Consider the following 23,316-nt stretch of genomic DNA (forward strand, 5'->3'; position numbering starts at 1 on the left):
AAAGAAGAACAAATGCACACAGCACTGAGCATCCACACACCAACTAAAGTATCACACTGATGTCAAGTGAAAACCACTCATTTTAATTCAAGTTATCTTCGGTTCACATTTGAGGGTATCCTGCTTTATTGCAAACACATCATATTTGTAATGGCAGTGTGTATTACAGTATACACCAGTACTTTGTCAAAATTATAACTTTGAATGAACCAAATTTGCCTCAGTCTGTTTCTAGCAGAAGTGACAAATAGCTTAAAATACTCCCAGATATCAGCCCATCTTAATAAAGGCAGTGCAGACAGAGGTTCACATACTGCTTTAATATATCCTAAGCCATGTTCTGCCATCATCCATCCATCATAGAATTTTTTTTTCAGTCCAGCCAGGGTCTTTCTAGCCTACTTGGCACAGCTGCTCTGCCTGGATACATTACCTATCCCCTGGCTACGTTGCCAAAGTGCTTAAACCAGCTTGCGTATTGCTGGCATGGAGGGTTCGCCACAGATGGAGCTGTGTGCATATGTACGTATTGTGCCTGAGCTTCTGTATGCATGTGTGTGTATGGGGATGTGAAGCAGGGTTTGCTTCACATCCCCATACATCTGTGTATATATAAACACTGTATACAGTATATATCTGTGTGCTGGTTCTTATTAGAATCTGAAACCCTGAGGAAGAGCAGACCATCAGCTCGATTACACCTGGCCGTGCTTTGCGCAAAACTATGAACACGCACATTTTGTGAGCTGAAAAGAGAGTGTGTATGTTGTTTGAACATATACACATTACCTGTCTGTCAATTAACATTTTCAAATTCATACGTTTCTGTTTATATAGACTTCTCTGTATCTATGAGCATGTTTATTTGTGTGTTTATGAGTGTTTCTTCACATCTAGTTGCACTAACATGGGCGTGTGTGTGCGTGTGTGTGTTTGGCATTGTGTGTGTTTGTGTGTCGGTGCCAGTGGGTGGGAGTGCGGGGGACTCTGAGAAGAGAGGAGCGTGTGTCCCTCTGCTCATTAATACCATGTGGAGCTCTGACAGCAGCGGACTGCTGCTGAGCTTCCTGGCAAAGTTTTAGAATACAAATCAGCAGCGCACAACTAGTCTGAACTGGTACAGAGACACAATCAGGGCAATATATTTTAGGGTTTACATTTTGAGCAGAAACCACTTTTTCCACAACAATCCATATCTGAAACAATACATACAGGGTAAAGCGTAAACCTTTGTTTTGGTGTGTGTTGACTTCTGTGTTTCTTTGTTTTAAGTTAAATCTGTCATCGTGCTCACTCCCCTGTGTCCTTTCTTTGTTTTTAGTAAAACATTTATGACTTATGTGGTGTTTTATTATACCTTTGTTGAGCAGAGAGGAATGCAAGCTACGGCAAGTTTCATATAGTCTGTCAGTGGAACTTGTTTGACCAGATGGAGGGAAGAAGGTCTAATGCTAACCCAGACCTTTATTACAATTCTCACATATGATCAGAAATAGCACAGTGCACAAAAGTATTGATTGATTTAGCAATTCTATTGATTCAGGATTTTCAAAGTCACACGTTCTGTCTCGTGAAAATACAAGCCCCACAAAAACTCTGATAATTAATGTAACTTGGGAGTTGTAATTTTCAAGGTCGGACAGTTAATGCTAAGCTCTTACTGTAACTTACTTTTACGAGTTGCAGAAATACCCCAATGTCTCCAACATCCATTACCCTTCATTGGTCCCCACTTCACTTCACTGTGTGGTGATTGGCTGGCCACCTGATTGTGTTTCTGAGCCCCAGTGGTTGTCCAGTATGGTGCTATGAATGGCGGAAGAACAGAAAATGAGGTTCCTCTCCTGCTGTGAGCTGTGCTGTAAACTCACAACAGCTGTGTGAGATCTTCCAACAAAAACACTGAACCCCTGTATATTGCATCTTTGCCTCAAACCCCAGCTTATCTGATCACATCTTTCTGTCTATTCATTCTGTTCCTTGCAATCCAAGTATTTTAATTCCCTTTATCATCCCCTTAGCCGCAAATACCCGCTCAAACCGCCATGCTCTCCTACACTGCACCCTCAGGCCCCATTATTTTCTCTCCTGGTGTTTCCTATTATTCAGCCTTGCCTCCCAATCCCTCCAACAGTGCCATGCAGGAGTCCAGCAACTATAAAACATGAGGTCTGCAGTAAAAAGTATTGGAATCAGTGTGGAAGTGGGCACACATTATCGTATTTAACCCAGAGCCCTCTTAAACCTTACATGCTGACGTCACTATGCTGAATCCTTCTGCCCAATAGTTTGACAACACATTTATCTTAAAACCATAAAAGTCAACCTCATGGTGGCACTAGTGGAAAAGCTAGTGGACCACCAAAGTCTTCAGGATGTATCATGGCAACCCTGAATTTTGTTTCAATCCTTCCAGCTGATGCTGTTGGTGATTTCACAGGAAATCTGAATGTCTATAAGAAATGTCATTGCAATCCATCTAATGGTCGTTGAGATACTTGAGCCTGGACCCAAGTGGTGGACCAAAGGATTGTCCAACAAACCAGCATTACCATTCATAGAGCAATGCATGGCTAAATGTATAAAAAGTTTTTCCATTTGCATGTCTTCTTGTTTGACTGAAATTCATTAATCTTCTGCATTTTCCTCTTCCTCAGGTCTCTCGAGGCCTTGGACTTGTCCCACAACCAGTTCACCTCTGTCCCGACAAATCTGCCTCGCCCTCTTCGTAAGCTAACCCTCCAACACAACAACATCACTGATATCCCCGCCTTCACCTTCCATCACCTGCGGCCTGGCCTACAGTCCCTCCATCTATCCCACAATGCTTTGACCAATGAGGGTACCAAGCGAGTCTCTTTTGTTGGAACTTATCGCTCACTTGGTGAGCTCCTTTTGAACAACAATCGCCTGGAAGAGGTCCCTCGCAGTGTTAGACAGTTTAAGAACCTGTTCCTGCTGAGACTGGACAACAATCAAATCAGGTAGAACTGCATTTTCCATAAAGTCAGTTTGTATGTAACAAAAGTGATTTTCATAATGTCGGGATGAGCGAAATGTTCTTACCTAATCCTGTCCCAATGCCATTAGCTCCGCTGGTGAAGCTCCCTTCAGAAATGACTCTAAAGAGCTTGACAAAGAAGCAGAGAAGGATATCCTGACATATTAAATGTCTCATGCTGAGCTTTTTTTGATAATGTAAAAGTTTTACATTTAAAAAAAATTGTTTTTTCTGAAGTCTGTCTAAATTTAAATGTATGTATGTTGTGATTTTAGGCTGGTGAGGCAGTGGGGAGTTTGCCACCCTCGTAACTCTGGCTCCACCTTGGCTTCGGTCCACCTGGAAAATAATCTGTTGGAAGTGGAGAAGATTCCCCCCAATGCCTTCTCCTGCCTCACTGACGCCCAGGGACTGGTCCTCAATCCACAGCAGGGGTACACATACGACCAATAGGTCACACAGTGGGACAGACATGCAGGATACATCGACATTGCAAACAGCTCCACATTTCTTTCTGTGTTTTTTCTTATTTGTGCAACTTTTATAATCATCATCAGAATTCAGCAGAAAAATTGTTTTATCATTTAGTTTGCTTGCTCAGTCAGAGCTTTTATTTTACATTCCCAAACCCTTTTATTCCACATACCATCTTTGGTTAAGAAAATAACTGTAATGTTTTGGTGTGTCATGAAGTTAATATACAGTTTGCACAGTAATTGCAACGACCATTATATAAAATGATCTTAAAAATGTAAAAGGATTATATTTCACAGTGGAATCCGGATCTACTCCAAACACAGGTTGTCTTTTCAAAGTATGTGATATGTCTTTTTGAAGTACGTGATACTTTGGGAATTTGAGGACTGAAAAGGATTAATCTATATGTCTAGTCTAAGTCTGAGGTGCCCGGAGGGGTTGCAGGAGCAGCCTTTAAAAAAGGGCAAGTGAAAATAAGGTAGTGGTGGATGTGGCAGGGATACCTGTGAGTCATGAACCAGTCAAATTTTAGACGCTCCTGAAAGAAGGTGGAAATGTGTGGTGACACTGTGAACCTAAGCGGGCCATTAGGAAGAAAAATGATAAACATAACACTGGTTTCCTATCGCCAGATGAGCTCCAACATAAACATCCACCACTCAGTAAAAATACAAGGGGTCACTCTGACTGGGAAGGGGGCCTCAGTCAGGGCCTCCAAACACGTACAGGTGACGTCAGTCACTGTAGGATTGTGTACAGTAATTGGGGTGCAAGTATGTATGCATGTGAGGAGTGGGGCAGCCCATTATGAGGACCAGCAGTAGGTGGGATAAGAAAAAGGGTGAGGAACATGTGAGGGCGGAGTGAAACTGAGGGACAAACAAGCACGCTGACTTTTAAGACACAATGCAGCGATTGTTCTTAGAAAGTCTCTCAACTGGTTAGTGAAAAATGAGAGGAGTAGCCGTTCATGACTCGTTGAGTCCAATAAGACGTGGCCAGAGGACAGAGAGGGAAGGAGATTTAAAACAGAAGCAGAAAATGAAGGGAGGAAAGCAGAGCGCTAGATCACGCTCAGAGCACTTTTCCCATTTGGGAACTGGAGCTTTGGTGCTCTGCTAACCCTAATGATAAAGTTGTACCCCAGATCTCAGTAGTCTCGCTGCCTCTTTTCCTCTTTATCACCACCACTGTATCGCATATTTCCTGCTCTCTGGGCCCCACCTCACCCCTTTTTTCTCTTTTCACCTGCACAGAATAGCATTAAAAAACAATGCACCATTCCTCTGTTGTAAAAAAACAATGCACCATTCCTCTGTTGTAAAATCTTGGCTGATTCAGAGGTGTTTTGAGCTTTGTGATGTGTGACATGAGTCAGAGCCTTGCCCATAACAATGTGTTAGTTACCCTAAAATCTGTTGTAATGACAACATAACATTGGCAAAGATTAGAGAACAAATCATGTTGCACTCTCATTTATTGATTAATTTTTTTCTGGAAACAATTAAACTCTTCCTTTTAAATCATCTCATCCTGTATGTCAATATCTACATGAAGGAATGTGAACAGATCATGATGTATACCCTGCTTGATTCACAATGTTTGTTTGCTGGTTTACACCAAATCCTACATGATAAAATTATATCTGTATTTGCAGTTTCACTGTTGCAGTTTAATTTTTTTTTTTTTTTTTTTTTTAATGAGTGCAAGCCATCGGCAATTCAGAGCTGGAGTGGTCTCTTTAATTTGTTAATCCACTCGTGCAGAGACAAAAACACTTTTCACAGTATATCACTCAGAGTAATGAATGTAATTAAAATGATAAAATACTGAGTTGTACTCAGTGTATAAAGTTGTAATTTACAGACAGTGCACTTGCTGCGTTGACTGGCTGGCTCAAGGCATAAGGTTTCAACAGTTAGCTGTGTTTCTGCAGTGCTAAATGAAGACCAGAAGGTCCCCTGCAGATGTTTAGTCACAAACACTGGAAGGAGGGAGGGAGGGAGGGAGGACTGTGGCTGAGAGAGATAAACAGTTAATAACTTAATAACTTAATAAGAGAGAATGAAGCAGATGACAAAGTGAACTCAGTTATGAGAGTCCAATAGATGTCTGGTCTGAATATGTAGTATTAACAGACACATTCATTCTTTTCACTCTCTGCCTGGGTGTGTAATCACATGTTAGATCCCTGCTCTCAGACTTGTGCATGTGGTGCATACTCCATTCTCCATAATTGTACAGTCATTTTGTAAACAGCACATTACTGTCTAAGAAACTACACATTCACATTTATACTGCAGTTCCTGCACATACAGGCTGAGTCGATGCTTAAAACGACCGAGCAGCACCAGCTCTCCCTTTTAACTTTCCCATCTTTAAAAAAAAAAAAATCCGCAGATGGATGCTTCGGCTTTGATGTTAAATCCTTAAACCTCCCTTCCCAGCCTATCAGATGGGTTATTTTCAAATTTGATAAACTCAGCACTTCAGTGCCATCCATCACACTCTGTGTGAAATTACCAAATTGTTAAACCGATGTCCCATCACACCAAACAGATGTTCAGCTTCCTGTCTAGCTCAGGCCAGAGCCCGTTTGTAAATGGTTGACCATGGAGCGGTGTTAAGTTTTTCTTCTCCCATGCACTGTCTGTACTACCCGGAGACAGCAACTTCCTGTGTTTGTTATTGGATTGGGGAGGGGGTTGCTGGCTGATAAAATAAAAAGCACCAGTACACACTGAGAAAAGCAGCTGAAGAATTATTTCCCTGACTCAGATGGTCATCGGATAGAAACAGATAATGTGAGGCCAGGAGAACAAGGATGGCTGCAGGGTGTGAGAGGAGGACAGTTACTCTGTAGAACATGAGATTGGGTTCCAGTGTTAAGGGTCAACTTGGGATCAACAAGAATGTGCTTACTGCAGTGTGTAGAAGAGGCAGCCTCTCAGCCACCGGCCTTAATGTGCTTATCTTTGATAGCTAGTGGCATCAAAGAGTGTTAAATCAACTTTTATGAGACTGAATCACAATATGAAACACAAATGCAGCACGTTTGTCGATATTATAGTCTTCTCTCTTCGCATATGAAGGCACACACACTCACAGCATGGCAGCACCTACACAAGAGCTAACAAGTGGGTGTACTAATCTTTGGAGACACGTTAGATGAACAGTCGCCGGGCAAAAAGAGTTTAATTTGGATGCCAAGCCCTCTAGCTACAGACCAACACCATAATCAAGTGAACCACAGCGAGAAAGGGAGACAGGCACAGAGGGAAATAAAGTGCGGAAAACAGAGAAACTGGGTATGCAAAGCAAGAGAAAGAGAGGAAGCAGAGAAAGAAGGAATGTTATCTGCTAAGGCCTTTATCAAAACTCTGTCTCCTGCCAAAAGCCCCTGCAGGGCATTGATCTGGTCTGCATGCCTTTTGCACCACTGTGGATACTGAACGCTTAGAGAGAAAGAACATCTTTAACAGAAACCGCAGGCAGGAGTGTCAGTCTCTGCTTGTATTGATATGGATGATGACAAAAGTTATGATGATGTCCCGCCAATATAATTGTAGATAGATAACAGTAAATGTTTTTGTGCGAGATCGGACAAGTTCCCACATGGTTTTGCTTTGTTACACTAGCTGCCTCGCTCTGAGTGCTGGCAAAACAGAGATGAAATCCGAGAGTCAGTGAAAAAAACCATTTTATCCTGCCAAAACAAAATTTAATAGAAAACTGAGAAGACACCAAATCATACGTTTTGTAATCACAGTCCTTGAAATACTCGTTCTCCATGATTTTGGTGGAGCTTGGTAAATCACCATGTTCTCTTCCAGAGCTAATCAGAGAAATGTGACAGAATGATGGGAAATTAAATGGTTGATGCCCCACTGTTGATTGAAAAATGATTGCATGGCAAACATCACTAAAGATTTGCAATGTTAAAGCTGAAACATTTCTAAAAGTATGTCCTTGTATTTTAGTCTTTATATAAAAGTCAACAATGTGACAACAGTTGTGATGCATACAATTAAAATGCTCAATTGAGGTTTCTAACATCCTAAAAAATAAATACAGGAATAAGTCTTTCTAAATATATTAAAGTTGCAGTTAAATTGAAATTTGATTTGATTGCTAATTTGATTTTACCCTCCAAAACCTCCCGACACTAAGGTGATACTGGCAGAAAAAGATCTTGAAGAGAACAAAGACACATTTTTACAGATTGGAAGATTTCATTGTAATCTAAAAAAGGCTTACTTTGGTGTGATTGCATATTGTAGTTGCACTCTAGTTAAGTCTGTCTGAGATATTTCAATTTAAGCTTATTTATTCAATTGGTGGTAAATTACGGTATCTTTTAATCAAATTGTATTTCAACATAACTGCAGATCTCAGACACAAAGTTCAAATAATATGCACATTATCTTCAGGTAACATCGTTATGATATTTCTACAAGGAAATGTGATTAGTTATCTGAAATGCAGTAGATGTACAGAAGTAACTGGACCGCCTGTTGATATTAATGAAATCCAGAACATCAGCCTGACCATGAATCATAGTCTTTTTGCAAGGTGCTATGGTGGTGTTGTTTGGTTTTAAGGGTGGAGTACTGAGGAGTAGAAAACTGCATCAAGCTGGGCTTTTGTATGGTGATTGTAAGCGGATCTTTTTTTATTTTGTCCACGTCTGTAACTGGGGATTTGAGTCTCTTGGTGATATTTGCATGGTGTCACAGCAGGAATTATCACTTGGGATATCAAAGCTACTGTGTACAACTAGTTATGCGGTATAAGCCACTATAATAGCAAGGAAGTAAGCTTATTCTGGCCTCTCCCCTCCTCTTCCTCCTCCTCCTTTTTCTTCTATCCAAAAAGGGGAGAGTGGAGACTGGCTTGTAACTTTATGGGCTCGACCCCTCCGGCAAACAGTCATTTCCTCGACTTGAGCTGGAACGCGCACACACGGTGGCCTGACTCGGTTCGCGGTGGCACACAGGGTCCGAGGAGCTGCGGCTGGATGTCAAGAGGACCTGTAGGGAAAGACCCCGATAATCTCTAAATGTGATGCAAATATTTTTTTAATCCCCAGGACAGTGACGCACAGAGGGAGAAAACACTCTTCAACCTACTTTTTGGAGTTTGGAATTAATATCTTATTTTTATCCAAAAGGTAGGGGGAGTTGGGTTATTTCATATGGGCTGTTTAGTCTTCTTATTTACTTTAGAGCAATTTATATCCTCTTCAAAGCGGATTTTACTTTAAAAAAAGAAAAAAGAAAAGAAAAGAAGCAGTATATACAACCTGCTAGACCTACATTTGAAATTACAAAGTTTAGTATTCGCTTTATAATTTTTTTTTTTTTAAACAATTTACTCTACTTTGTTTTTGGCAATTTTTATATTTTAAGTTAAACGTGTTAATTATGTAACCTACGATAACATATAATATTATTTCAGAATATCTTTTTATTGAATTCTCCTCGATTATTATACAAAAAACATCAGTATTATATGGCTGTTGAATGCAACCTGTTCCATTATTTGGTGCAATCTGATGCTGTTCGCTTTTCATTTAGCTCTGACACCAGACGTACACTAGATGGCGCAACAAATCTCCAAATACCTCTTCAGCTTTAATCAGACAATGAAACAATAAGCAAACTTCTTTCTACTCAGTTTATCCCAAAAGTTATGCACCATTTTTCTGTCATTGGGCTCTGAATGTAACACATTGCATGTTGCGCGGGTCTTTTTATGTCCGTCCGTGCAGCATCAATTAGGGAGAATAATTATAGTGAAACGTGCCAATCAAGTCGACTCCTTCTGGTACACAGGCCTGCACTACCCTCAAATTCAGTTCTGTGTACACAGTGTTCAGATTTTGAGAGAACTGTTGCTTCAGAAACTTTATTTGGCAGGAAGAGTATTATGTTCTGTTTCTTTCTGTGTTTTATTTTGTCACAAAATATGATGCAGACAACTATAAAGCTCTTTTAGGAAATGTTTTTTTTTTCTGCTTTGATGCTCAAAGTCTGTCTCGTACTGACGACTTCATGTCCAGCAAACCCATTATTAGCTATTTATATGAAATCGAGCCAACTGACTGAACTAAGACAGAGCAAACAGTGTTCATCTGACAGGAGAACGGTCAGACAGTTGAAATGATGGTCTAAATCTGTCTGTTTCCTGACTTTCCAGTCTGCCTGCCTATTAGCCAGCCTGTGGGTTGACCACACACCACCTGCTCGTCTGTCTCTTCTGGGATTCTCACCTCCCGTCTGTCCATCCACCTGCCTGACCCAATATTCACTGCAATTTTAAAATTTTTATTTCAACATGTCTGAGTTCAAACTCAAACTTCCCATGCAGCTCCTTAACGCTTATTAACAATCAGTTATAATCTGATGCCAGATCTGTTCATTCATTTCATTTCAATTCATTTCCCCCACTGTTACAATATTTAAAGTTTTTTGACAATGCTGATTGTTTCATCTTGGTTTTTCATGAAGCAGCCATTGTTTATAGTCTATCTATTCATAGCCCACTTATAAGTGGCCCAAACTTTGGAATAGTCTAAATGCTTTGAATGACGTTCATCTGCCCACATGCATGGATCTTTAGGTCAGTGGTCCCTCGGCTGGTGCCTGATTTGTTGCTCAGCTCTTTGCTCTGCTTTGCTTTAGGCTTCATCTCTTCAGCATTGAGTAGCTCACCACCACATCCAAGCTTGGCGGCAATACAGAAGCTGCCAAACAGTTCCTTTTTTTAGGGATGGCAGTCACCAAATTACAGCCACTGGGGCAGTTAACTCCACCCGAGTGCTTTTACCAGACCCGCCCAGCACTAACAGCCTGTGTGTCTGAGAAGTGCATGAATTTGGGACGTGTGTGTGTGTGTGTGTGTGTGTGTGTGTGTGTGTGTGTGTGTGTGTGTGTGTGTGTGTGTGTGTGTTCGTGTGTGTGTGTGTTCGTGTGTTAAAATGTGGAGAGGAGAATACATGGCACAATGAAATGATTGAGATAATTTTAGAGGTTGACTTCAAATTTTGAGACCAAAATGCCTTGTTGGTATACATACTGTGTGTGTTTCTGTATACAGTATGTGACAGTCTGTTTGGACCAGCATGACTTCACACATGCAAACCTTTGCGTGAGTTTTAAATTTTTGCTTCTGTGTCACAGTTTGTCACAGCTTGGATCCTGTTCAGAATAAGGTGATACTGTGGGAGGAAATATAACAACAACAAAATGATCCAATTGAGTGACCACATGCAAAATTATATTTATTATCTGTAACACTATACTACAGAAGAAGCCATGTCAAATATTTTGTGCACAGTCAGCACTGTGATCACTTCAAGCCATGTGAGTTTAATCGGCACAGAGTGTTGACGTGGCCACTGCCAATACACCACTGTTGTAGTGCCAGCTGGCAATGGGGAAGCTCTCCGCCCCACCTTAACTCTGCACACTCGACTGGCAACGCTGCCTAAAAAGCAGAGCCGAACCACTCCGGAATAAAATGAGACCGAATTTTATGTCTTAATTTATATTGTCAGGTTTGGAGGATTTGGGCACTTTTTTAGTTGTTTGTGGCAACACAAAATAATAAATAAGGTGGGTTGTAAAAAAGGGGCTGTGTGCACATAAAATCTGATGATTTTACACTCATACCAACTCAAACTTTCTCTCTCATATGAGTGGAAATAGGAAAAAGTGTATTAGTGATTACCCTTCTCTCGGCTGCGGTCATGGGAGAACAAACTTTGAGAGATGAATTTTCTTGGCAACACAGCGAGCATATAGGCTAGTTTAGATATATGTTTATTTAGGTTGACAAGGGCAAAGGCTTCCTTGTGAGAACTCTAGTCACATCAAAGTAATTGCTATTAAATGTGAGGGTTGACAAGTACCCAGCACATGATGGATAGGCCATAAAGGAAATGTAAAGCTAATCTGAGACGCTGGGTGTGGGAAACTCAAACAACGAGCGCACTTGATGGGAGATTATTCAAGACGGTGCTTTACCCAACACCAGTGTGTTTTATTGTCAGTCAGCATCCATGCATCCACACATCTTAACATTTTAACTTTTTGTATCCGACAGTAAAACAGAGGAATTCATACACTTATAGAAGTGCCTGTCTTCTGCTGCCTGTTATGACAGCTTCAGCTACCTTTAGTGGTTCAGACAGGCACCCTATTTGTGTGCGTGTGTGTGAGAGATTGACACACTGGGCATGAGTTGAAATAACTTTGAGTCGGGGAATTTCCTCCCCTCCTTTTTTTATTGGAGGAAAATAATCACTGCTGTCGAGGAGAGAGGAGCCTCCACCTCATTAAATGTTAAGATGATTCTGAAGAATAAGTAGCAACATTGTATGCCCAAAAGTATGTGGACGCGCAAACATTTGAATGGGATTTACTCCCATTGAAGAGGATTTGTGAGGTTAGAGACTAAGGCCTGGCTTCAAATTGAAATTCTAATTCATGCCAAAGGTTTTAGAGGCTTGAATGCAATTTATGTCACTTTGAACTGAGAGGCCAAGCTTAAACCCTGAAAAAGACCAGAAAGTATAGATTTCCACTGAGTGGTTCATTTAATTTTAGCCGTAGCAGAGATGCTACTGCTTGGACAGTCCTGCTTTGTTCCCGCTGTGATGCAGGCTTTGTTAGAAACTTGCCCGAATCTTTAGCAGCCTTATCTCTCACATCCTTCGTTGGATGTGAGACATAATGCTGACACATCAACCAACTCTTTCTTTTCTGTCAGCCTGTCTCATAATTTTGACTTTTTTTTTTAGTTTTTTTGTTGTTCTTTTCTGTTCTCTCGTCCGCCCTGCACACGCACAGACTGAACTGCACACTTGGAGACAAGCACAGTAAGTGAGACAGGAATAGCCGCCCATCCATCCATCCATTAAACCGCTCTTGGCCTGTGAAGAGAGCCAAGGCAACTACAATTAAGACTGAAGCCTTTGGTTTGTTTTTGTCTCAGCCCGGATGTTTGACGGTTCACAGCTTAACTGGAGGGAGAGGAGAGGAATTCTTATGTACAAACACCAGAGCCTGATAAAAGTGGTTATTACTGCCAGAAAGGCTGCTTGATTGTGGGATGTAGTTCAGTCTTATTGTCATGTTGTGTTTATGGTAGCCTTACACGTCAATCCTGGATGATAATAGACTCAACTTGTTTCTATTTCCCTTTTTTTCTCCTTCATCATGCGCAACACCTCCTTCTGCAAATTTCTATTCTATCACATCTCTGAAAACGGCAGACAAATCATCGGTCTGACTGATGAAAAATGGCTCCACAAATTAGAGGTGTCACATTTTTAGATTCACAATGTACCTCCCAATGCAGCAAAAAGTACAAACTGCAGAAACTGTAGATGTATAAATAAGTCTGGTGGTATCTTCGGTGTATATTCCAGCCTCTTTTGTGTGTTGTGTGTCATTGTGTGATGCTGACTATATATGCCCAAGCTGTGTCCTTTTGGCTGCATTCTTCTGGCCAAGCCAAGGCCAGTGGTGTTTTTTTCTTTTCTGTAAAATGGTATAATTTGGCAGCTATTTTTATTGCCTGGAGCAGCCTGCAGGGCCCAGTTATTCATGCTTCCAGGCCAGGTCCACATCATGCACAAGCTCTTTGTTTTACAGATTTTTTTTTTTGTGCCCCTGAATAATACTGTTATTTCTTTGAATAGAGCAAAACTGCTTTGCAGTTGCAGATGATTGCATCAGTAACTTTAAAGTGAAATAGTCAAAGACTGAAAATGGATAATTTTGTCATGTGCTGGATGTCTAAGCACTCAAAACTGAATTGTGTTCATAAGAGGTTAGAAATGTGGTCAGTAAGTGTTTAATTGATAATTCATGTGTTGTTTATTCATCACCCACACACTGTGATGTAGCACTCTGACCACATTCCAGTATTCCTTTGTGAAACGTTATTGTTGAGGCTCTACTTTTGTAGTTTAAAGGATGAGTATCAGTTTAGAGAAGACTTTTTTTTTATGACGTGTGGAATGAGAAGCATTTCTCCAACTTTAAAAAGCCAATGAAACACCCTCAAGCTTTATTGTTTTTTGGCCATTCAAAGCCTTTTGAAGACTTGGTGCTACTAGAAAATCAGATGAAATAGCTTAGCAAAGATCAAGCAAGTGTTTGAATGGTGTTCCATTTAGGACTGAGACCCATTAGCAACACATAAAAAGACAAAACTGGCACCTTAAGACATCTGGTGGGGGTAAAAAGCATGAACTTAAACTTTTTTTTTTTTTTTTTTTTTTAATTAAATCTCTCTGGACCTTCCTGCTTTTTATTGGTTGCATCATTCCGCCCTCTCCTCCACCCTTCCTCGCCTCTTGGTCCTTAAATTGTGGAAAGCCAAATTACGTATCCTCTCCTCTTGCTTCCAGTTTAAACATGATCATGTTGCACGAAGACCCTTGAACTTCTCTGCTCCATTTGCATGTTAACCAGTGCCACCAAGGATTATGGAGTTGGGGATCAGAGAAAGAATTACCACCCGCACAGTTAAGGATTGTATGGTTTTAGGTCACCCCAGAGTCCACTGTTGGACTGGGCTTTACTTCATTGGATTAGCCTCAAGGGTCCCAATTTCCTGTTGTAGGGATCAATTGGCCTGGTAATCATTTGTTTTTCTAGGAATTACTTTTTAGGTTAAGTAGGAGGGGCAACCATGCCGTGTTAATGTTAGTCAGGTCAGTGCAGACAGGATAAAGTAAGTAAACAAACCCCGCACATACTCAGATGTATGGTGACCTCAATTAGCAGTGTGTGTGTGCACGTAAAAGTATGACATCATGGAATCTGTGTTTCAAACACGTGTGCTTGCACACACATATTTGCACTTGCACACAGAGTTTCCCCTGCAAATGAATGGTGGCTTTGTTGCAATGCTCATTTGCAGGAATAAAGTTTTCCCTCATCTAGTGATGTCCTCTACCCTATCTGATTGGTTAGTGAGAAGAGGCTTGCTCTCCTGGGAATGGTGGTCTACAGGAAGCAGACAGTGGAATTTTGGTGTGGTTCAAGTTACTTTTCTTCCCAGAGTTAATTCCTGGCAAGTGTGCCTAGGGGAATGAGTGCATTTCTCCTCACCAGCTTCCAACTCCAGCCAGCCTTTTAGGTGTGGTGTAAACAGTAGGGCTTTGTAATTAAGGATAAGCAAACCGTTTCATAATATTTCAGACAGTTTACAACTGACCACCACTCTGAGCCTATTGCAATACCTCATGCCCATGGCCGCATTGATCCGTTGAAAAGCATGAGGTCAAAAAGTTTGCAGCAGTTTGCAGTCTGCAGTTTGTTTGGGTCCCTGTTGATGAGCCCACCACCAGCTCCCCACTGTGCATTTACCCACATGTTCCCATTAAGCATAATGCACACTATATCTGCATGAAAATAATATTTGCCCCAAAACCAACCTGCCCCAGGTTCTTTCTGTCTCTCTTGTTTATTAATCCTTTTATATTACGGTATGTGCCATGCCTTTACAAGAACAGTTAAAATTACAAAGTTCTACATTTTGGAACAGGACCGCTCTACAAGTACAGACAGATTATTCAGTTTTGCCAATGCAATTTTAATTTCTTCTATTAACCCCTCTTTACAACATCCCAAATATTTAGTTTTGCATATTCCTGTCTAGGCTACCTTCTCAGTGTACAAAACACTTCTCAGCATAATGTCATGTAATGAAGCACAGCCTTTAAAATGACTATAAAGTTAATTCAACAGGTCTTCAATGCTGTTTCAATAAAATTTGACCATTATAAACGTAATGCCTGTAGGCCATATTGCAGGGCTGCTGTATACCGCATTGGTTTTAGCTGGATAAAGCGCACACATTAACTTGCAATAAAAACTGATGCTGCTCTCCTTCTTCTGTTTTCTCAGGTGTTTGAGTTCAACATGTTGCCACACTGCTCTCTTCTGCTGTTGCTATGCGTAGCCCGGCTGCTCGCTCCCTCCTCCGCCTTGCCCTTCGAGCAGAGGGGCTTCTGGGATTTTGCCATGGACAGTATGGACAGCGGTGGGATGATGACAATGATGAGGGATGAGGAAGAAGGTTCAGCCACCGAGGAGATCCTCCCTCCTGACATACCCATGTGCCCCTTCGGCTGCCACTGCCGGCTCAGGGTCGTCCAATGTTCTGACCTCGGTTAGTGAGAAGTGTGTGAGGAGGAAACTGAACAGCAGTATGCATGTCTGTGATGCTTTGTCATCATTCCTCAGTGTGTCAGGAGGTTGAGAAAGGAAAACAAATGAGTTGAATGACTGAGCATGACCCAAGCCTCTCATAACTTTCATAACCCCAGAGAATAAAGTTCCCCTTTGGTGTATTATCTAGGGCAGGGCATTTCTCCGTCGGGATAATGCTGGTATATTTTGACAAGGAAAGGCATCTCTTTGAGGGATTTTGTGTTCCAGACTTTGTGTATAGATCATGGGTGGGAGAGGGAGAGAGATATGGTGTGGGAAGAAAAAGAGAAAAGACTGTCTAGAGAAGGAAGAAGAGGGTGAAAATATAAGAGACAGACATTTACAGAATGTTAAAAGGACAAGCAAAACCTGAGGGAAGGAGAGAACAAACAATGAGATAGTTTAAAGGGACAAGATTTTAAAAAACGATAAAATGTTTGAGATGTAAGCATGAGCTAAAAAGGGTTTTGTATCAAAATGATGTGAGGATGTTTTATCAGAAAAACTAGATTTGTTCAAATGTGACAAAGACCCATTATTAATGGTTGATTCAGAAATATTTCAACCCAGTCTCACATTAAAATGTGTAAGAGCTGCATTGGTCCAAAATGTATTCGTTTAGTTATATTGGATCAAAAATTGCGAGATTACGGTCGGGAGACGAAGAATAAAGAATGAAAAAGTCTGCATAAGGAAGAGGCTTGGGGTTGTTGGATGGATCAAACAAGGGACCACGAGAGCGCTGTTTAAGTCCGTAAGAGAAGAAAACAGCAACTTGGATTTCTTCTAAGTCACTTAAGTAAAATTATGTAACATAATTAACTTACATAAAGTACATAATTTCATTTATTACATAACATTACACGCGTAATATACTTATTTTAAAGGAGCAGTGTGTAGGATTTATAGCCATCTTGAGGCAAAGTTGCACATTGCAACCAACTCAATAACCCTTGCCTCAACCTCCCGTTCCAAGTGTGTAGGAAAATCTTAACGGTGGCCACGGAACTTGCAAAACAGTTCAAAGAGCCCTATTTAGAGCCAATATTTAGTCTGTCCTTTCTGGGCTATACTGTATGAACTTGGCGGTGCAACATGGAAGGTGATCTGCTCCCTACAGTGGGAACGTATGAAGGGCTCATTCTAAGGTAACAAATTAGCAAAGATTCTTAGCTTCCAATAGATAGGCTACCCCTAAATCTTACACAATGAACCTTTAACTCAAACCCTAAACTTTTCTTAAAACTAACCAGGTGGTTTTGGTTCCTGAGCTGAACCAAACTTTGATTATGTCAACCTAATCAGGAGGCCAATAGAAAGAAATAGGACAAGAAAAAATGTGCACTGTGGATCAACAGAGCCATTGCACATTTTGATGAGACTTTGTTAAATATTCTGCTCTTTTCTGACAGACCAACAAAACAACCTACTTCAAAGTTTTTATTATGCTTTTAAAGTCCGCCTGTGATTTAATTTTAGTTATGTTTCCATAAAAGCCTCAGCTATAATTTCCTGACTGTAGATATTATAAGTGCATGCTATTCTGCCTTGTCTATTCTTAAAGGAGTGGAAGAAACTGAATTCAGTCGTATTTATGGATATAAAGACTCTTCACATTATACTGGCAATATAACTCTAATAAGATGTCTGTGTTTAGACATAATGGTTTTGTCGAATCATCATTTTACTGTCCCCGACAGTGGGTAAATGTGGAAGCATATAATTTCCGACATGTCAAGTGCTTACTTAGAACAGATGTATTTTGGTGGTGGCGTCTGTCTCCTCAGTGTGCATCCTGACACGGTGTCGAGAATTTGTGTTGAGGGGCACTGGAGTTTTAGAGGGCGATAGTTTTCTCAGTTTGTGGTAAAGGCTCTGAGATTTGTGGCACAAATGGGTGAAGAGTTGTGGTTTGTGGTTTAAAGGGTTTAAGGATTCACTTCGTCAGGGTCTTGGTGAAAGTTTTTCTTTTTTCAGGTTTGTTTATACTATATGTTAGATTTAAAGCAGGCATACAGATTTAAAGGTTTCCAGCTCGCAGGAGGCACGCTGAAAGCTGCAGGTGTTGACTTGAAGATAAATATTTCCTACCACATGAATCAGCCTGGTAACATCCGACACCCTCAGAGTCTCACAGCAGCTGTAATAACTTTATTAAGTTTGAGAAAAGTAAATCATGGAGACAGAGTATGGTTTGTAAATCAAACATTATTCCCAGGATGGAAACTTGATCTTTCTATATGCAAAGTCCTGCTGCATTTTCCTGGATGAGGCCACTGCACATGATCTCCCAGCACTGTGTGGACGTGGTTTGAACAGAATGTCAGAGGGAGCTGCTGAGGGTTTAATCCTGTGTGGTGTCATGGAGGGTGTGGCGCAGCACAACCAAAAGCCATATATCTAAACTTAACTCTGGATGGACAGCACTGGGTAGAGTCCTGCGAGTCAGATGTGGTTGGTGGCAGACTGGATCCCAGTGGGACAGCTGGCAGCTCTCGCATCAGTGGACCTAGTTGCATCATGGTCTTGGTCCAGATGAGGTTGGCCCTGGTCAGGATTGGCTTACCGTGCCCTGTCTGCTTTCACTGACCACATCTGACACAACCGTCCACGTGGCTCTGTGATGTGGTCTTGTTAATGATCACTGGTTGCTGTGTCTGTGTGTGTGCTGAGTCATTTTTCCAGAGATCCTTCAATGGAATAACGCAGGTGTATTTCTTCATGCCACTTTACTTCAACTATTTGCAATCACCTCTTAACCAGTATGGATTTATTGCTTGGTAAACAATATTCTTAGGCAATCTAAACTGTCATAGCTTTTGTTTTTTTGCACACCACTGATGTTGTTCTTTCACAAAGAAGCCAACATTAAGAAACTTACTCCTGATTCAATGCAGCCTCACCACTCACACATTAACACACATAGCTTTTATTTCTCTGTATGTGTCAGGGTTTTGCCCGTCACCTTTTTATTTTATGTGTGACTTTGCTGATGTTATGAGTCACATCCTTTGCGACTTCTGTCAAATAGAAACCAGATGGAAAACATCTGGTATCTCCATCTGGTGCGGGGAGAATTTGCGTTTCTCTCTTTCTGTCAGTGACAAACCAATAATGCCAGTTATGTGCAGCACTGACGTCTGCGTGTGACCTCCATGGTTGTGACTATGTCCACCTTTCATTAAAATAATAGACGAGGAGCACCAAAGTACTCATTTGAGATTGTGTGGGAGTGTGATGGGTTTAATTTTTGGGCCTGATGGAGGTTTAAAGCATGCAGTGACTATTTATTTTCCAAAGTCTATGTCTGACTGAAGAGCTCATCCATTGAAAACAAACTGGTTTTTAGGGTGTTGGTTCACAGTCATCCATGGAAGCATTTAATGGAGGGTGATTCCCTTCTGTGTTTTTATTCGTCTTGTCTTTAGGTTTGATCGAGGTGCCAAAGAATATTCCACCGGACACCAAATTCCTGGACCTGCAGAACAACCGTATCACTGAGCTTAAAGAGAATGACTTCAAAGGCCTCTCTAACTTATACGTAAGAGACACACACAGTCTGGTTACATTCATAATGTCCCATTCAGCATCAGCTTAGCAATTATCAAGGATGTGCAACTGACTTATCTCAGCTTGTACTGGCTTCAGAATTGTGAAATATCATTATGACCTCCGTTTCCTCTGGGATTTAGAGCTTCATTTCCTTACTTTTCTCTCTCTCTGCAGCCCTTTCACTCTCAGAGCATTAATTGTATTAAAGTTTGAGCCTGAAGCCAAATGGGAGTATTCAAGCTCTCTTAGCAGTAAGGCTTTGCTCACTCCTGACCCACATTCAAGAGCGCTGACCAAGAGCAATATTAAGTCTGGCAGCTTAGAAAACTCCTGACATGACATTATACAGTAACATTCTATTAAGGTCCGTTTACCTGAATCCAGCCAGTGCAGGTAGAGAGTCTGTTGGGTGATTGACTGCTTTGATATGTTGCTGGAACACATTCAGTAGAGGCAGAAAACACAGAAACTCTTTGCTCTTGTACTGTGATTCTGGCTCCCTCTTATTTCGTTTTTTTTTTGACTGTCTGAGTGCTACTGATGTTTTTACACAGACCAAATGAAGTGGGTGTTGACTTTGTGCTCTTTCTGGCTGCTATCCAGGGTCTGTCTCTGAGGAATAACCTTATTTCCAAAGTCCACCCCAGGGCATTTGTCCCTTTGAAGCACATGCAGAAGCTCTACTTCTCCAGGAATCTGCTGACCACTGTCCCCCAAAACTTGCCTGCCTCTCTGGTTGAGATGAGAATCCATGAGAACCGCATCAGGAAGGTGGAAGCTGGAGCCTTCGCCGGTCTGAGCAACATGAACTGCATAGGTCAGAAATGTTGATGACTTCACCAAATTTAGGCTTTATTCACTGCTGCCTTTGTCACTGGCATTGGCTTTTGATGATTAAAGGGATTGCATTTTATTTCATGCCACAAATACTCCCTTTATCTTGCAGAAATGGGAGCAAACCCCATCCACAACAGCGGTTTTGAACCTGGAGCATTTAAGGGACTGAAACTGAATTATCTGCGTATATCAGAGTCCAAACTAACTGGAGTACCAAAAGGTAACATCTCATTTATGTGGCTAAAATGCTAAGAAATACACTATGGAGACCTCCCACTGTGTTAGGCTTATTAAAGGAATAGTCCAGCATTTTGGAAAATATGGTTACTGGAGAAAGCTCTATTGTATATGTCAGCGAAATTGTATTGTTCAGGTGTGACGGACCCCAAAGTGAGGGCTTACAGATGTGGTGTCTGCCTTTCAGATCTCCCAGAGAGTCTGCACGAGCTTCATCTGGATCACAATCAGATCCAGGCAGTGGAACTGGAGGACCTGAGACGCTACAAAAACCTCTTCAGGTGCCCTTCACGCTTCAACACCTACTCATTTCTAACCATAACTGAGTTATTTCTCCATGATGGCATTGCTTGTATATCTTTAAAGACTAACATTTACAGTCAGCAGTGCCCCTTAGGGGTAATAATACAAACTACATTGACATGCCACTTCAAATTAACAGAAGAACAGAGCTACTTTTATACTTGTGTGTGCTTTCCCACTCCAACCAAAATACTGGTCCCCGAGTTCTAATGCGTGATGGCTGAAAACCTCTCAACCAGTACCTCTTGACTACTTTTGACTACTTTTTTGACTATTTTGACTACTAGGAAAAGCACAAATGTTACCAATACCATAAACATCGGCTCTGTTTCCTTCAGCTGACAAATAATTTTATTTACACGTGCTTAACTGTCACGTAAAAATGCCTACTACTATTTTCTAATGTCCTCTCCATCACACATAGTTTTCTTTCACCTCCTTTCTACACACTTCTCTCTGATGGGATCATTTATGCTAACAGGAGCATCGCCAGGCTGCCAAAGCCTTAATTCTCACCTGGCTCAATATCACTTTCTTGCATTATAATAATCAGGGAAATTACTCTGGCTCACACTAGTTAAACACTTTAGCTAAATGTACCATGAACTGCCCTGTTTGTGGATATTTAACGTTTTTCTCCTTGTCTCACTTTTTCCAGGTTGGGCCTCGGCTTTAACCACATCCGTAACTTAGAGAATGGCAGTCTGTCCTACCTGCCCAGACTGAGAGAGCTGCATCTGGAAAACAACCGCCTCACTCGTGTCCCCAAAGGCCTTCCAGACATGAAATACCTACAGGTGACTCTGATGTGCACAAACAATTTTTGTTTTCCATCTGATATACGATGCCTTACTGACTTTGCCACTCCTGCTTTTTAGGTTGTGTACCTCCACTCCAACAACATTGCCCAGGTGGGTGTGGATGACTTCTGTCCTCGAGGGTTTGGGATGAAGAGGACATTCTATAATGGCATCAGCCTGTTTGCTAACCCTGTCAACTACTGGGAGGTGCAGCCGGCGACGTTCCGCTGCGTCAGCGACCGGCTCGCCATTCAGTTTGGCAACTACAAAAAGTAAAAGCAGGGAGATGCTGAGAGATGGAGAGAGTGAGGGGGACATGATAGAGGAGAGGGGGAGGGGCAGATAATTTAAATAATGAAAAAAACTTGAGAGATGGAGTGAAGGGAGTTCCTATTGGAAGTTATTCATTTTATTATGTCTTTATTAGAGAGTATGATCTATTGGAAAATATGGGCAATAAACTGGCGAAACAGAAAGAAAAGTGAAAAATACAATCCCATAACTTGAAAGGAGTGGAAAGCAAAAATGCTTGCAGTACTGCGTCTGAGTTTTTGCATGTTTGAACTTAAGGTTTTGAATGAGATATAAAAGAGGAGAATGTCTGAGAAAAATATTTTTCTCTAAAACTACAGCGGTGAAAAATGAGTACTAAAACTTGTGAAGCATTTCATTCCATTTTTTCACAATAGTTTTTATTGTGATGGAGGTCATTCTTCCTCTGTCAAAATTTTGCTTTAGTTTAAGAGTAAAAAGTAGAAATGCAGTACACTATAGATCTTTAAATATATATATATGTAAAAGGTGCTCTACATGATTTTCTGTGTGTTGACTTGGTAAATATGTTACATTGTCCCTGTTTCACTGGTCAAAAGCAATTTGGCTCTTAAGTCTGTGATTAAAAGATACTGTTAATAAATAAGTAGTCACAGGCTTTTGTCACCATCTACAGACACAAAAAACTGCCCCAATTTTTTTTTTTTTTTTTTTTTAGCATAGATTGATTAAAAGGACAAAAGTTGTCCTTTAAATTTACTTTATTAGAGCTGAATATATTTCCTTATTGATCTTATTCAACCAGCCTTCCAGCGTAAGGAGTCTATGTGCTTTTACTAAATATCATGCTGTCTGAGTGATACCTTAATACAGTATTCCTTGATGGGACACTGAGGTAGTGCCCCAGATAGAGAAAAACATACATCCGCTTTGCTTTGAGACAATGAAGGCAGTGTGTTCACATAGTGCTACAAACACGAGTAGTGTCGATGCATTGTTTTGCACAGTTTTTCTGTTCTGCTTTATCTGCTTTCAGGGTCACTGGGGGGGTTAGCCAGTTTACATTAGTAGACCTACGTGGAACTACTTTAGCCATAAGTATTATGTCCTGTTTCTGTTCTGTAATCTCACAATCTACTGCTGCATGTGAATAAAGACATTTCTAGCCTGCTGCATTAAGCGAGAGAACAACTGATGACCTTGGGTTGGATGCTGTGTGAGAAATAAAGAAGAAATACCAAAAATGGAAAATATTTGATGAATGAATCCTAAACTATAAAGATTTCTTTTTGTAGAAAAAAAGATAAAGTAATGATATTTTGAAAAAAATACATATCATTTAATGCATGTAATACCATTACATGCATTAAATAACAAATAACAAATGATTATAAGTAGGCTAAGTCTTTGGCATTCAGTCAAAATTATGACAGAAAAACAGACAGAAATGTTCGCAATTTTAAGATGTCCTAAATTCTAACAAGGGACCTGAAATCGAGCATTTTTTGTCATAAATTTGAATTCAAATTTAATTCTAATATGGGCATCTCATCTGATGTAGAAGGGAAATAAATGCAGAATGTTAATTTTATTAATCAGGTGATGT

At 40.8% G+C, this 23,316-nt stretch overlaps 2 protein-coding genes across 3 annotated transcripts in view; both read left to right on the forward strand.

Annotated features, from left to right (window-relative positions):
- LOC138192898 (extracellular matrix protein 2) overlaps positions 1-3,454 on the forward strand; it is an 11,150-nt gene extending 7,696 nt beyond the window's left edge. Inside the window, exons 8-9 of the mRNA XM_069140578.1 lie at positions 2,658-2,984; positions 3,277-3,454. Coding sequence (XP_068996679.1) covers positions 2,658-2,984; positions 3,277-3,454 — 505 coding nt within the window. The remainder of the gene's footprint in view (positions 1-2,657; positions 2,985-3,276) is intronic.
- Positions 3,455-8,391: 4,937 nt separating this feature from the next.
- Positions 8,392-22,883, forward strand: bgnb (biglycan b). 2 transcript variants are annotated; one of them, XM_069141307.1, is made up of 8 exons: positions 8,392-8,510; positions 15,403-15,667; positions 19,137-19,249; positions 19,864-20,077; positions 20,207-20,317; positions 20,522-20,615; positions 21,296-21,434; positions 21,516-22,883. In XM_069141307.1, the coding sequence occupies exons 1-8, from the start codon at positions 8,496-8,498 to the stop codon at positions 21,711-21,713; spliced, it is 1,149 nt and encodes a 382-aa protein (XP_068997408.1). In that variant the 5' UTR covers positions 8,392-8,495; the 3' UTR covers positions 21,714-22,883. The 2 variants fall into 2 exon arrangements, with proteins under 2 accessions (XP_068997408.1, XP_068997409.1); XM_069141308.1 differs by having other exon boundaries at positions 8,398-8,648.
- The last annotated feature ends 433 nt before the right edge of the window (positions 22,884-23,316 follow it).

This window comes from Embiotoca jacksoni, unplaced genomic scaffold (assembly GCF_022577435.1).
Source record: "Embiotoca jacksoni isolate LCO1_2020_lvr unplaced genomic scaffold, fEmbJac1.0.p SCAF_9, whole genome shotgun sequence".
Taxonomy (NCBI): domain Eukaryota; kingdom Metazoa; phylum Chordata; class Actinopteri; family Embiotocidae; genus Embiotoca; species Embiotoca jacksoni.

Coding starts and splice junctions, on each gene's coding strand:
- bgnb (XM_069141307.1), top strand. Junction 19,250..19,863: donor AAGGCCTCTCTAACTTATAC/GTAAGAGACACA, acceptor GCTGCTATCCAG/GGTCTGTCTCTGAGGAATAA. Junction 20,078..20,206: donor GAGCAACATGAACTGCATAG/GTCAGAAATGTT, acceptor TTTATCTTGCAG/AAATGGGAGCAAACCCCATC.